The 12,781-nt window shown below is 38.5% G+C and overlaps 2 protein-coding genes across 2 annotated transcripts; one reads left to right on the plus strand and one right to left on the minus strand.

Annotated features, from left to right (window-relative positions):
* Positions 1-1,286: 1,286 nt before the first annotated feature.
* LOC131777127 (uncharacterized) lies at positions 1,287-2,911 on the minus strand. The gene is made up of 2 exons (XM_066166567.1): positions 1,357-2,911; positions 1,287-1,294 (listed from the first exon to the last, which is right to left on the minus strand). Exons 1-2 carry the CDS (start codon positions 2,909-2,911, stop codon positions 1,287-1,289), a joined length of 1,563 nt encoding a protein of 520 aa, XP_066022664.1.
* Positions 2,912-3,468: 557 nt separating this feature from the next.
* On the plus strand, positions 3,469-11,702 carry LOC136280838 (loricrin-like). The gene is made up of 5 exons (XM_066166568.1): positions 3,469-3,654; positions 3,753-3,867; positions 3,959-4,081; positions 9,230-9,748; positions 10,934-11,702. The coding sequence occupies exons 1-5, from the start codon at positions 3,469-3,471 to the stop codon at positions 11,272-11,274; spliced, it is 1,284 nt and encodes a 427-aa protein (XP_066022665.1). The 3' UTR covers positions 11,275-11,702.
* The last annotated feature ends 1,079 nt before the right edge of the window (positions 11,703-12,781 follow it).

The raw sequence follows: 12,781 nt of genomic DNA on the forward strand, positions 1-12,781 counted from the left end.
AGTCCGGTAGTCCATATAATAGGCCATTGCAATAGTCCAGGCGGCTCGTTATAAATGCATGGACAAGAGTTTCCGTTGACTGCTGTGAAAGGTACTTTCTGATCCGACGAATATTATAAATGTAGTAAAATGAAGAGGCACAAATTTTCGTGATGTGTGTTGCCATGGAGAGCCTTGAATCAAACCAGGAACCAAGATTTCTCGCAATTGGCACGGGATGTATGTCTGAGTCGCCCACACGTATACTGATATTGTCGAGCTTTCCCAGCTGTTGTGATGTGCCAATGATAAGGAATTCAGTCTTGTCGTCATTTAATTTAAGATCATTATTCAACATCCAAAGACGAATGTCTCTGATGCAGTCCTCCATACTCCTCACTACAGCAAGTTGCTCAGCTCTGTCGTTGGGACTGAATGAGATGTAAACTTGAGAGTCGTCAGCGTAACAATGAATCGTGGGCAAATGATATTCAATGATCTCAAAAAGCTTGCTCGTATACAACGAAAACAATAACGGACCCAGACAGGAACCTTGAGGCACACCGCATTCTAATTTAAAAGGTTCCGACAGCGAATCGTTAATCATTATCCGTTGAGTTCTACCAGACAAATAGGACGTAAACCAGGAGAGGGCTTTCCCATGTATACCAAATGATGACTCAAGTCGACGTAGCATGGTGTCGTGATCAACTGTGTCGAAGGCAGCACTTAAATCGAGCAGAATAAGCAGAGTAACACGTTGACTGTTCATGTTAAGGAGAATATCATTCATAACCTTAAGGAGTGCAGTTTCTGTGCTGTGGTTCTGTCGATAGGCGGATTGAAACACTGGGAACAGATTGTTGCCATTCAGATAATGCTGTAGCTGCTTGGCAACAACAGTCTCAACCAGCTTTGAGATAAATGCCAAATTACTCACGGGTCTGTAGTTCTTAAAAACAAGAGGTAATCCATCCTTCTTCAACAGCGGCCGTACTAGAGCACTTTTCCAGGTGCATGGAAAATAACCAGAATCAAGCGAAAGATTTATTATTTTCGTGATCGGAGGTAGTAGCACATCGGCGAAGTCAGTAAGAAGTTTGGTTGGAATAGGATCAAGAAGACAAGATTTCTTTGATGAAGCTTTGATTAAATCAAAAACCTCTGATTCGGACAGGAGAGTAAATTCTGAAAAACAGGAAGCAGTCACAGTACTGGCAGCGTCGATGGTGACAGGAAGGTGGCTCTGGTTTGCAATAACAGACTTGATATCAGCAATTTTTTGAGCAAAGAATTTTCCAAAATCATTAGCCAACTGATAATCATTAGTCGACAGTGGGAGGCCAGGACCATTTGATAAATTCAGCAGGGACTTACTTGCTCTAAATAACCTTCTCTGGTCCGTGCTGTTCTCAGTTATGAAGTTTGTATAGTATGCACAACGAGCCTCATTACTCAAAAACGTCACTCGATTTCTCATTGCGCGATAGGATAGTAAATCGATGTGTGCTTTAGAAGCCCTCCATTTCCTTTCAGCTTTCCTCCGTTGACGTTTAGCCAATATAATTTCATCATTCATCCATGGAACACGAGATCTAATAGTAACATTCTTTTGCTTAACAGGAGCGTGCCGATCCAGCAGGGAACGCAATGTATTGTTGAATAAGGCGGCCAGCTCGTCAGGATCTTCAGTATCCGTTTGAAGAAGCTCGCTGTTACAGATTTCATCCGCAAAAGCAGACTTATCAATTGATCGCAACTTCCTAAATGAGACACGCCCAACTTTGAGAGGTGGTCGAGGTGTTTTCAATTTGAAAAGTAACGCTAGATGATCCGAAAATAGAATGTCAGGCGCTGGTCGACCGCTAATAAGGTTGTCTGACTTTCGAGTAATTACCAGATCTAGTGTATGACCAAGTTCATGCGTTGGTTCTGTCACATGTTGAGTTAAAGACATTGACTCCAATAAATCCAAAAAGCGACAAGCAGCTGAATCATTGTGATCATCAACATGGATGTTAAAATCGCCAGTTAAACACAGGACATCGTTAGATAGGATAACAGATTCAAGGTACTCAGAAAATTCGTCAATAAAACTGTTCACAGTCACAGGATGATTAACAGAGTACGGCGGTCGATAGATGATTGCCAATCGAAAGCGTAGGGAGCCAGTGCAGACAAGGTATTCAGAAGATTCAAAGGAAATCCTTGAAACAGTTTCGAGCTTGGAAACATTGATGTTATCTCTGAACAAGAGGGCCGTACCTCCACCTCTACGATCACCCCTAGGGCAGTGTAACAGTTTATAGCCAGCAGGAGTTATCTCGTAGCACACAGCGGAGTCGTTGTCTGATAACCAAGTTTCCGTTATTGCAACTAGGTCGGCTTTGCATTCGCTGACATAATCAACAAACAGTGCAGATTTGTTTGAAATAGAGCGAGCATTTAACGTGCACATGGTCAGCTGAGTGTTCGATGTACTCAAATGGAGATCAGATACGCGGTTTACCTGCACAACGTTGGAGCGGTGGCTATGATGATGGCTTCGATGTTTAACTGCTCGACGATTTGTTGTAAAAGACGTAATTAGTGGACCAGGGTTCGGGCTGATGTCGCCACTCGTTGTTAAGCGAAGACGCGTTAGGTTAAAGGAGGAAACGGAGTTCGGAGTATGAGATATCCGAGCAGTGAAGTAGCGATGCGATCTTGTTGAAGATGAAAATCCAAGATGGCGGAACAAACGCATCGACGACGAGCAACTTGCACGGTATAAATCCACTTCATTAGTGGTCTTTGTAACTCCAGAATCATCAAGGGCATAAGATGGACAGAAAATGAGCGTATTTAGATAAATTAAAGAGCGACTTAAACAACAGAACAGATATAGATAAGTGACTATGGCGGAGCCGAGAAAATTACGACTGACCGCCATTTCGCCGCTGACCATTTCTCTCTTGCATCAGATATTACGCGGAGCGATAAGTTTGAAACCTTATTGATTTATTTTTTAGCTATCTTTTACGAACTACCTTTATACCAAAAACCCTTCTAATGCAAAAGGCTACCATGAAGATCTAACGGCAAGATATTTTGGCCCGTTATTTATTCTGTTATCAGTGGAGTCACTTTAAAGCGTTTTTGTGTGTGTGTGTGTTCCATTAACTAACGGACTGAAAATAGTAGCGTTGTTGATTTTCTTTTTTTATTATTTTCATTTTATTTTTATTTTTTATTTATCTTTTTTTTTGTGCTGACCCAAAGTGTTTTTAAGGTGCAATAATAAATTCTGTAATATCTGTTGTGTATCTCCCTAGCAGTGGTATTCACGTTTCTGATCAGAGTATAAGTATTTCTTTAGCTGAAATTCTGATGACATTTTTCTTTATGAATCCAATGCCTCCAGATTTTGGCTGCCGAAGTCTTAGGTTTAGGAGATCAGAAGGAGAATGTGCTCCTTAACGTTATGTATTTAAAGAAATTTACTTGCCAATGGGGAAGGAGCTCATGACTCATGACTGTAGATATGAGTGCCTCATGGAGAGCAACTGTCTGTCTGTGAACATTGGCTCACCGAACAAGACAGGCTTCAGGCTCTGCCAACTGAGTACTTTTGACCACACCCAACATCGTGAAGATAAAGAAATACGAAAAGGTTTTATTCTCTGGGCCTCTGAGGTAGGATTTTACTTTACATTACAATACAATCGTCTGAAATCAGCTTGGATGTTTTTGGTCAAGTATAATTACTAACAGGCGTGTTCCTATCCTATCAGAATTCGTGCACCAGTACTCCCTGTCTCCATGATTCCACCTGTCTCAATGGATATACCGACAAGAGATACATTTGCCTGTGTCCAGATAATTACACGGGAGAAAACTGTGAAAAAGGTCTCACTAATATTCTTTTTTAATGTTCTGAAGGTTCTTCATCCAGCTTGCGGATAAGCTCATATCAGTCCTCATTGTTTTCTTTGTTTAGATAGAAACGAGTGTATTGACAACTCTCATGACTGTCATGCCAAAGCTGTTTGTAATAATACCGAGGGATCATTTACGTGCAACTGTATAGAAGGTTATCAGGGGAACGGTCGGAATTGCACAGGTGAGATTCATAGATATTCATAGAGACATATTGATGATAATGAAATATTTTCATAGCATCATATCCAATGGCTTATGGCGCTTTACAAAGGTTTGTTTGGGACTTTGGCCAGACTGCATTGAACAGTTTACAATTTTTGAAGGAAACTTTTGCGAATACCCCCATTTTAAGAATTAAGGCTGTCGCGTACCCAATGCAGCGGACACGGGGTGTTGTGCACTGGAGTTCGGAGAGTATCACAGTGTAGGAATCCACAACACAAGTTGATTCAACAACGTTTAATGCTGTCGTCTGACTATGGTACACATGCGGTGAAAACTAAAAAAGGGAAATTGTAATGTACAAGATAAAAAAATGGAATGAGACTGATAACAAAACAAATGAAGTCGAAGAGAAAGGAAACTAAATACAATAAGCTGAGACTTACCTCTGATCCTGTCTTTACGTGCTTAGACAAACTGCAACGTTACCTAATTTGAAGAATCTTGTGTAAAAAGAACTCTGATCTATCTCCGTCGATCTCTTAACTCCAACTGACTGGATACTTAAGGGGCGTACCGCTATAAGGGTATACTTCACGTATACAATCGCAAATCGTGTTTATCAGGAATGCTAGCCAGGTAGTTCAAACTGTAAACAATAGTACACTTGGAAAGTTGGGGCGTAAACTCGACAAATTTTTGCAGATACCCTCATTTTAAGAATTAGGGCCATACCACAACACTAGCAGCTATGTTCCCTAACCTCTGCAATAAGTGTATGAATTATTTAACGATGCAGTAGAAGGGGCGGACGGTTTTTTCTTCCTCATCCGAGAAGACTAAAATGTCTAGCCATTTGCGCTGAGAGTGATTTATCTGAAGACGAAAACAAATACGACTAATATCTATCACAGTCAAGTATGCTTAAAAAAAATTGATGGATTTTCAAACTTTTTAGATGTGGACGAGTGTACCAGCCACATCCATGGCTGTCACTATAATGCAAGTTGCAATAACACAGACGGCTCTTACAAATGCAAATGCAAAACGGGATTCAATTGCAGTAAGTATAAGAAATGTTGTTTGATTTTTTTTAATAGTTTTTTTCAGAAGTTTAACTGATAACGATTTGCGTGATCCACTTGAAACGGCGCCGGACATAAACTCTGATAAAATGTGCGTTTAAAACGAATACTTACCTCAATCATTGCAGCTCAGACAGATACTTTATGAGGTCTGGTTTATGACTTTTATTGATCCATATAAAGTTCATGTCCTGTCACAAGCCTGGTCAAAACATAACAACAACTGTACAATAATACATTTTCAAAACCATTAAAAAGCGGGGAATTCATCGCGCAAAACAAAATAGTTCACGTTTGATTCAGTTCCTCATTCACGGGTCACGTTTAAATAAAAAAAATAATAACTTCACGTGGACCTAAAAATATCTTATTATCTTGAATCGCGATTCACGAAATAAGGAAAAACTCAAATCACGATTCACGATGAAAAAAATCGCCCAATCATGTTTCACATAAAAATTACAGGGGACCCTCTTGTCAATCACGGAAGCAGACAGCGAGCAAGTTTAATTTATTTTATATAATACCTGACATGTCTGCATTCAGATCAAATCAATCAAGCATTAATTTGGTTACTTTACAGATTTAAGTGATTTTGAGTTCGTTTCCAACTTCTGTCAGAGGAAATCAAGTACAATCCATGGAATTAAGCGAGTATTTTGTCATTAGTTCAAACACTTCCATTGCTTAACATGAAAAACTGAAAACTGAACAACTGTCCGAGAGAATGGTTAACTGTCAGAGCTGATTGCCGTAAGCACGATCACAAACAGTTTGTCCCTTTATTCTTTCCATTCCTTCGAGAATCTTGGATCAAAACTTTCCGTTAAGGCCATCTCAACTTACAGTCACTGTTTTCCTTTTCCCTGTTGCTGAGAGTGTGTAACTTTAACTCGTCTCATGCAGAAGGCCGACTGAACGCGCCTTTGTTTTATTTTATGCAAAATCATTATGTCTTCGTGATCAGCATTTGACGGGTGTCGTTAAAGTTAAAACTATAATAGATCAGAAACCCACAAACTCAAAATACGAAGAGAAACCAGCGAATATTGAAAGAAGTTTGAGTGAACTGACAGAAAAGACAGCAGAAGCACTTCAGGGGAAATGACTTCAGTTCGATCGAGCAGAGAGTCAATGATGTTTTAAGCTCAAATTTAACAAAATTTGTGGTGAATTTATAGCATCACCCATTACTTGAGGAATCACAGAAGGGTAAAGAAAATCACCTGAACAATACAATAGATTTACGAAGAGCAGCATAAAATTAAAGAAAACTTTCAAATTCTTACCTCTGTGCCCCTAGAACCAAAGCTTGCCATGGGTTTCAGATCATTAGTGTGTTGTAAGTGGTCTGAGTCACTCAGCTGGCATAAAATTTTATCTTTTCCGCTTGGTCCAGTATTGATCGATGTACATCTGTCTTCCATAGTACACCAATTTCTGCAGTGACTATACATATGCATTCCGACTGGTAATGAAATTTTTTTTGAAGACGTGGCCTATCAATACATATCCATTTATTGGCTCCAGATTCTTGAGACGTCGACAGCCATATGTATGACAGACAGGAGCAGATATATATCATATTTAACCAATCGTTCTCAAAGTGTTTGTGTTAATGGGATAGTTTCAGAGCCTCAAAAAATCGATTTAGAAGTCCCCCAGGGTAGCGCTTTAGGGCCCTTGCTCTTTATAATGTATATTAATGACATATCCCATGGCTTTAGATATTCTAATGTTGAGCAATATGCTGATGATACGCTTCTTCACTTTGCTAGTGACGATGTTAACATCATTGAGTCCAATCTGTCATCTGATTTAGATAGTGTTTTTGTCAGTGGCTTAGTGCTCATTACCTAATACTCAACTCTACCAAATCTAAAATAATGCTTGTGGGTACCCATCAAAGGCTTGCCTCTAAGTCGTTCTCCATATCATCTAACGGCCGAGACTTAGAGAGATTAGAAAAGTTTAAAAGTTTTCTTGAAAGTCCCACTTTAATTACTTGGGAAAGAAGATCTCGTCTAGATTAGGAATGTTGCGTAGAGCACGAAAGATCTTGCCTCAGTCATCCTGTATCATTTTGTACAAAGCAATGATACTCCCCCTTTTCGACTATTGCTCAGTTGTGTGGGATACTTGTGGGGCTATATCTAAAGGGTATCTTGATAAGCTTAATGGGCGTGCGGCAAGTATTATCTTAAATAGGGCTGTGAGTGAAACAGATATTGTTTGTATTCTTGGTTGGCCTAGCCTTCAGTTTCGTAGAGACTATCTTAAATGCATGCTGGTTTTCAAATCTATGAACGGCTCAGCACCTTCCTACCTATTGAGTGATTTTACTCAAGCAAAGAAATATCTTACATATAATACCAGGCACAGGGATTTGATTCGTCTTCCTTTGGCCAAAAGCACTAAATATCAAGGCAGTTTTAGATATAATGGTGGGTGCACTTTTAATGGAAACGCTCTCGAATCTCTATCCAAACTTAGGAACCGAATAATCTTCCCGCACAAGACCGATTTTGTTACAATAGAATTTCCAAACGCTTCTTTTTCGTGAACTTTGGTGAGCAATGCTCACCAAAAAAAGAAAAGAGAAAAAAATCGACTTTCTTCCCGCTCATGTTTCTTTGAAATGTTCACACTAGAATTGTATTTCAGAGCCACGATGGGTGTGAATGTTTGATGTTTGCCTAAACGCGACAAGTTAATAAAGAACTTCAATGATTTTCATAGAAAAGCTGCGTGCAGTAATGGCAAGGGATCAGTCAGCTGCAGCTGTAAGAACAGGGGAAAGTGCGAAAATACATTCATAACACAGCGCCCTACCTAGTCCTTACAATCCACTATTATACCATTCAGTCAGTACGTGCGCTATTTCAATTTGGCAGCCAGCTAATTTCAAACGTTTGCTTAAGTCGCCTAAAGCGACAAATATCTTACTTAATTCGTTTTCACGATCTGTTTTGTAAGAGGGTCTGAACTGGGTTAAGGCCGACTAACGACAAAGGGTGAAAAATATAACTGGCTACCGAAAAAACGCAAAAGAAAATTATCGATTAGTGACAAGTAAGTAATCGATTTTCTATTCAGAAAGAATAGCATCTGAACCACTTAAATAAATAATTATAAAATTTCCTGTCATCAAACTAACATTAAGGCAATCGATGAACGCTTTCAAGAACAGAGGCCTGGAGTCCAAAATGTGAAGGAAACATAAATCACGACAAAAAGTGAGAGATGACAAAAGTTTGGCAAAGAGGCTTACAATTGAAGGAGATGAAATAGAAAAAAACGAGCCCTAAGTTTTGAAACTGGCTGAATTAGAAAGATTGAAGATTTAAGCCGACGACAAAGTAATGAAATTCTGGCCGAAAATCCTAGGCGCAAATGAACTTTCCCCCCCCCCCTCCCCCACTAGTAATTTTCAAAGACTACAAAATGCACTTGCCCCACAGGCTGTGCAATTTTGTTGTCTTTGAAAAATATACTCGTGCTTATTAAAAAAAGTGCACTCGAAATCATTTTAACACCTAAGCAAATCATATGCGTTACGTTAGTTTAAAAGTGAACTTGCGCGCAGTGCGAGGTTGATTTAAAATCACAAGTATAATTTCAGACCCAAATTGCACGACACGAAACGATCACCATTTCATTACACCTCTTTAAAAATCGGAAAATTCAGTCGATCAAATACAGGTTCTTTTAGTCTGTAAAAATATTTCCATTCGAGACAAGTGGGTACGTGTCAATTAGGAGAAAATGAATGAATGAATGAGTGAAAGAAAAATGAATGCGTTAAAAAAATTGAAAAATCATTTAAATCAAGTAAATAGATGATTAATTTTAAGGAACACTTCACTGGTTTTAACCATTCCATGCCTCTTTTTTAATTTGCAAATTTATTTCCAATCATCGTTAAATAAATTTATCCATGAACGCAACTCAACAAACACTATTCTCCCAGCTTTCAAAGCTCTTTTTACCAACCTTGGTGCAACTGAAACACATGGTCCAACAAGTCTGGGTATTAGCTACTTAGCTACTTAGTGGATGTTAATTTTACATTTTCCTCTCAGCATTCAGAGCCGTGTTCTCAAATCTCAATGCCACTGGAAGATATGGTCCAACATCGCTCGGAAGTTACTACGCAAGTCAGGATCATGACGAACAAGTTGCTCTGTCCAGCGGTATTCAACAATGGACTGTGCCGTATACTGGTGAATACAGAATAGAAGCAATAGGAGGAGCAGGAGGATACGATTCCCACACCAACAGCTCTAAGTATCGAGGAAGAGGAGCAAGAATGATTGGAACATTCAGCTTAAGCAAGGGAGAAGTCATTCAGATACTTGTTGGTCAAGAAGGAGGGATTAACAAGCACTACCCTTCTTCTGGCGGTGCTGGAGGTACATTTGTGGTGAGGGGAGGCAACACACCTTTGATTATAGCCGGAGGTGGAGGAGGAATACAGACTCCAAGTTCAAGGCATCCAGGATGTGATGCTAATGCTGGTTCTTCGGGAAATCCTGGGTACGGGTCATGGTCAGGAGGGAACCATGGATATGGTTCACAGATTGCTGATGGTGGTTATTCCGGTGAGTGGGTTCTTTTGGTATGTTATCATTAGTCTCCGAAACCTAAAGATTAAAATCTGGTATCCGCATATTAATTAATTCTTGTCAGAAGAAAAGGAAAACTTAAAACTGTCAAAGTCGTGATTAATGGAATTATATGAACTGCATGGCAAAAAGGTTACGGATTTATCGTTGTTAAATATTAAATGGTTTTGTTTTCGTTTTTGTCTTGTTATTGTTGTCTCTTTGTTTGCCTATGTACATTTTTTAAGTGAGGATTAAGAGCAATTCTGAAAGAATCAAACATCTTGGAGGTGAAAGTTTCAACCCCCTTTGAATCTTGCATGCAGTTAGGCATTCGGGGGATGTACAAAAACGCCCTTTTCAAAAGACTGCTGCGCTCTTGTTGAATGGTAACAACGGCTGCCCGTTCGAGGTCTGGGGCCTCGTTTTTACACAAAAACATCGTAAAAAAGTGTAAAATGTTTATCTCTCTATCTAAAGCGCAATGCAAAATTACAACTTGGTACTTCTATCATAAATTTTGACATCATTTGCCTTTTCTCTGATGCATTAAATTCTTCCCGATAGGGAATGTGAACACATCATTCGATTATTAATCTCGGTGCAGTTTCGGTTTTTTTTTTCTGAATAGACGTTTGTCTGAATTTCTCCAAAGTGCACTGATTTTGAAACTAAAAAATAAGCACCTAGTTGGCTACAATATCCTAGTTTATAAGTTGTGTAAAAATATCCAATTGTGTTCTTGCCCAAAGTGGTTCACAGATAAATGCTAATGAAGACTTGCCGCATAGGAGTCGAAAGGTCCTAATTAATACACGATTGATTAGCCTATCTCTTTCATGGTAAGACAAACGATTAAAGGTTCATTTATCTTAAAGTATTGTTGTTGTTGTTGTTTTTTTTTTTTTTGAATAGTGCAAACTAGTCAATGAAGTTTGACGTATGAATGTTACAAGAATATTGACTCAGTTGTTGCGGGAGCAATCTTAGATCGACATATATTTGATTACTAAGTCTGTCTGAGTAATTATCATCGACTTCCAATAAGCTCTGTTGTACAAAAGTATCTCTGTTTTTATCAATCAAATAATGAAAAAATTCAAAAAGTCCACAGCCTCAACGTCTAGAATAAGAACCCACTTAGGACACAACTACTTTTGTTGTTGTTATTATCACTGATAGGTGGCGGCGGCGGAGGTTTCTACTCCAGCGGCAGAAGTTCAAAGCAGTTTGGTGGTACCATGGGAACTGGTGGACAGGGTGGTAAGGGATTCTTACAGGGAGGGGTGGGAGGTAAAGCCAAGTTGAATAGTGCTGTTGGTGGATTTGGTGGAGGGGCAGGTGGTTATGGATGGTCAGGGGGTGCGGGAGGAGGAGGAGGATACTCTGGAGGAAGCAGTGGCAAAAATAGCAGGAATTCTTGTGGAGGCGGTGGAGGATCTTATAATGTTGGTAAATATCAACAAAATGACTGTTGCTATCGATCAAATGGTCATGGTCAGGTGATCATAACTTTATTGTAAAGAAATATCATTGATTCACTATCAACCGTTTGCTTGAAAGGTGTACATGGCTGATCCTTGAACAACGTTTGAGTTTTGCTGTCGATCGTTTTTATGCACAATCCCATCAGTCACGATTCTCGATTTGTTTTTCTTCCTCCTAATTGGTGTATCTGTGTAGCGTTTAATTTTACATTAACTATAGATAATATAATTTGGATTAATATTGCATGCTAACTTTTTCCTTTTTTTTATTTTATCATAATTTCCTTATTGAATTTTGTAATGAGTGTGCGAGGAGGAAACTGAATTTAAACTCTTCTTTGGTTTGAAAGATTAATACTGAACTACATGGTGGATCTGAAATGCTAAAAAAGTAATACTTTTGCATTCTCTTCAGATTTAAAAGGAAGAATATCATTGAGAAAGTTTAATTACTTTTTCCAGTTACTCTTTCATTTGTTTTCATAAATTTTTATGCATCCCACAGATTTATGTCAAATCAAGTCAATGAATTTCAGTTTTTGCGTGACTTTGACCGTCGCTTTGGCCTTATGACTTGTTAACTGTACTAAATAAACTTTGGATAATAAACTTTGGCTTTAACTGTTCACGCATAGGTGATTTTAACCCTTTAAATCTCAAGATCTTGTTAGTAATTCTCCTTACTGTCTGCCAAATGATTCTCATTATGTTAGCTTGGAGAATTTGATATCAGATCAATTAGTAATCCCACAATTTATATTTGTCTTTATTCTCATCACTTGTCTGCATGATATTGTATGGATATAGTAAGGAGAAATTCTGTCTTGGTCACTCATGGGAGTTAAAGGGTTAATAGAGATAAGATGTGACAACAAGTTAGATAATGTTATGGAGCTTGAATATTCATAATGATTAGACTAAGAATCTTGAGGGGAAAAACAGCTCATGTTATTCTACATTACAATTAGCGACAAAGTTGTTGACACATTACGGTTGAAGATCAATTCTGGAATAGTAGACCAGTTTTATTCCTCATAGCATTACACCCACTCGTCCACAGCACAACATTGCATTTATTTTCTTCTGTCTGTGATGGAAAAACAGCATTTCATTGACGTTAGTGCTGTAAGACTTGCAGTTTTTTTCTTATAAAATTGAGTGGGTGACGGGGTGTTGTAGTAAACCCTGTAAATTAAAAAAAATATTTAATAAAACATCCTTAAAAGCGATTACGTGAATGTTATGTGTCAACTAACCTTATCGCCGAATGTAGATCCACTAAGGAGCCAATCTCGTAGTTATAAACCATGTTTTCATTGAAATGCCATTGAATCATGTATTCATCGAAATGCCATTAAATCATGTATTCCGTTTGATTATTTACTATCAGAATTCGGAATTTAAAAGCTTTTTTAGAGGTGCGGATATGAGATATTTAACAATGGATATGAAAAGAATGTTATTTAAGGAGATAGGCTTTACCATCTGAAAAGAGGTCTCTTTTTATTAAGTTAACTGTATTTAACCCTAGATTTCGATGAAT

Source organism: Pocillopora verrucosa, chromosome 5, assembly GCF_036669915.1.
Source record: "Pocillopora verrucosa isolate sample1 chromosome 5, ASM3666991v2, whole genome shotgun sequence".
Taxonomy (NCBI): domain Eukaryota; kingdom Metazoa; phylum Cnidaria; class Anthozoa; order Scleractinia; family Pocilloporidae; genus Pocillopora; species Pocillopora verrucosa.

Excerpts from the sequence above, each read along its gene's own strand:
- LOC131777127 (XM_066166567.1), bottom strand. The coding sequence starts at position 2,911 with ATGGCGGTCAGTCGTAATTTTCTCGGCTCCGCCATAGTCACTTATCTA.
- LOC136280838 (XM_066166568.1), top strand. The coding sequence starts at position 3,469 with ATGGGGAAGGAGCTCATGACTCATGACTGTAGATATGAGTGCCTCATG. Across the intron at positions 3,868-3,958 it reads GGGAGAAAACTGTGAAAAAG|ATAGAAACGAGTGTATTGAC; the intron begins GTCTCACTAATA and ends TTCTTTGTTTAG. Across the intron at positions 4,082-9,229 it reads GAACGGTCGGAATTGCACAG|CATTCAGAGCCGTGTTCTCA; the intron begins GTGAGATTCATA and ends TTTTCCTCTCAG.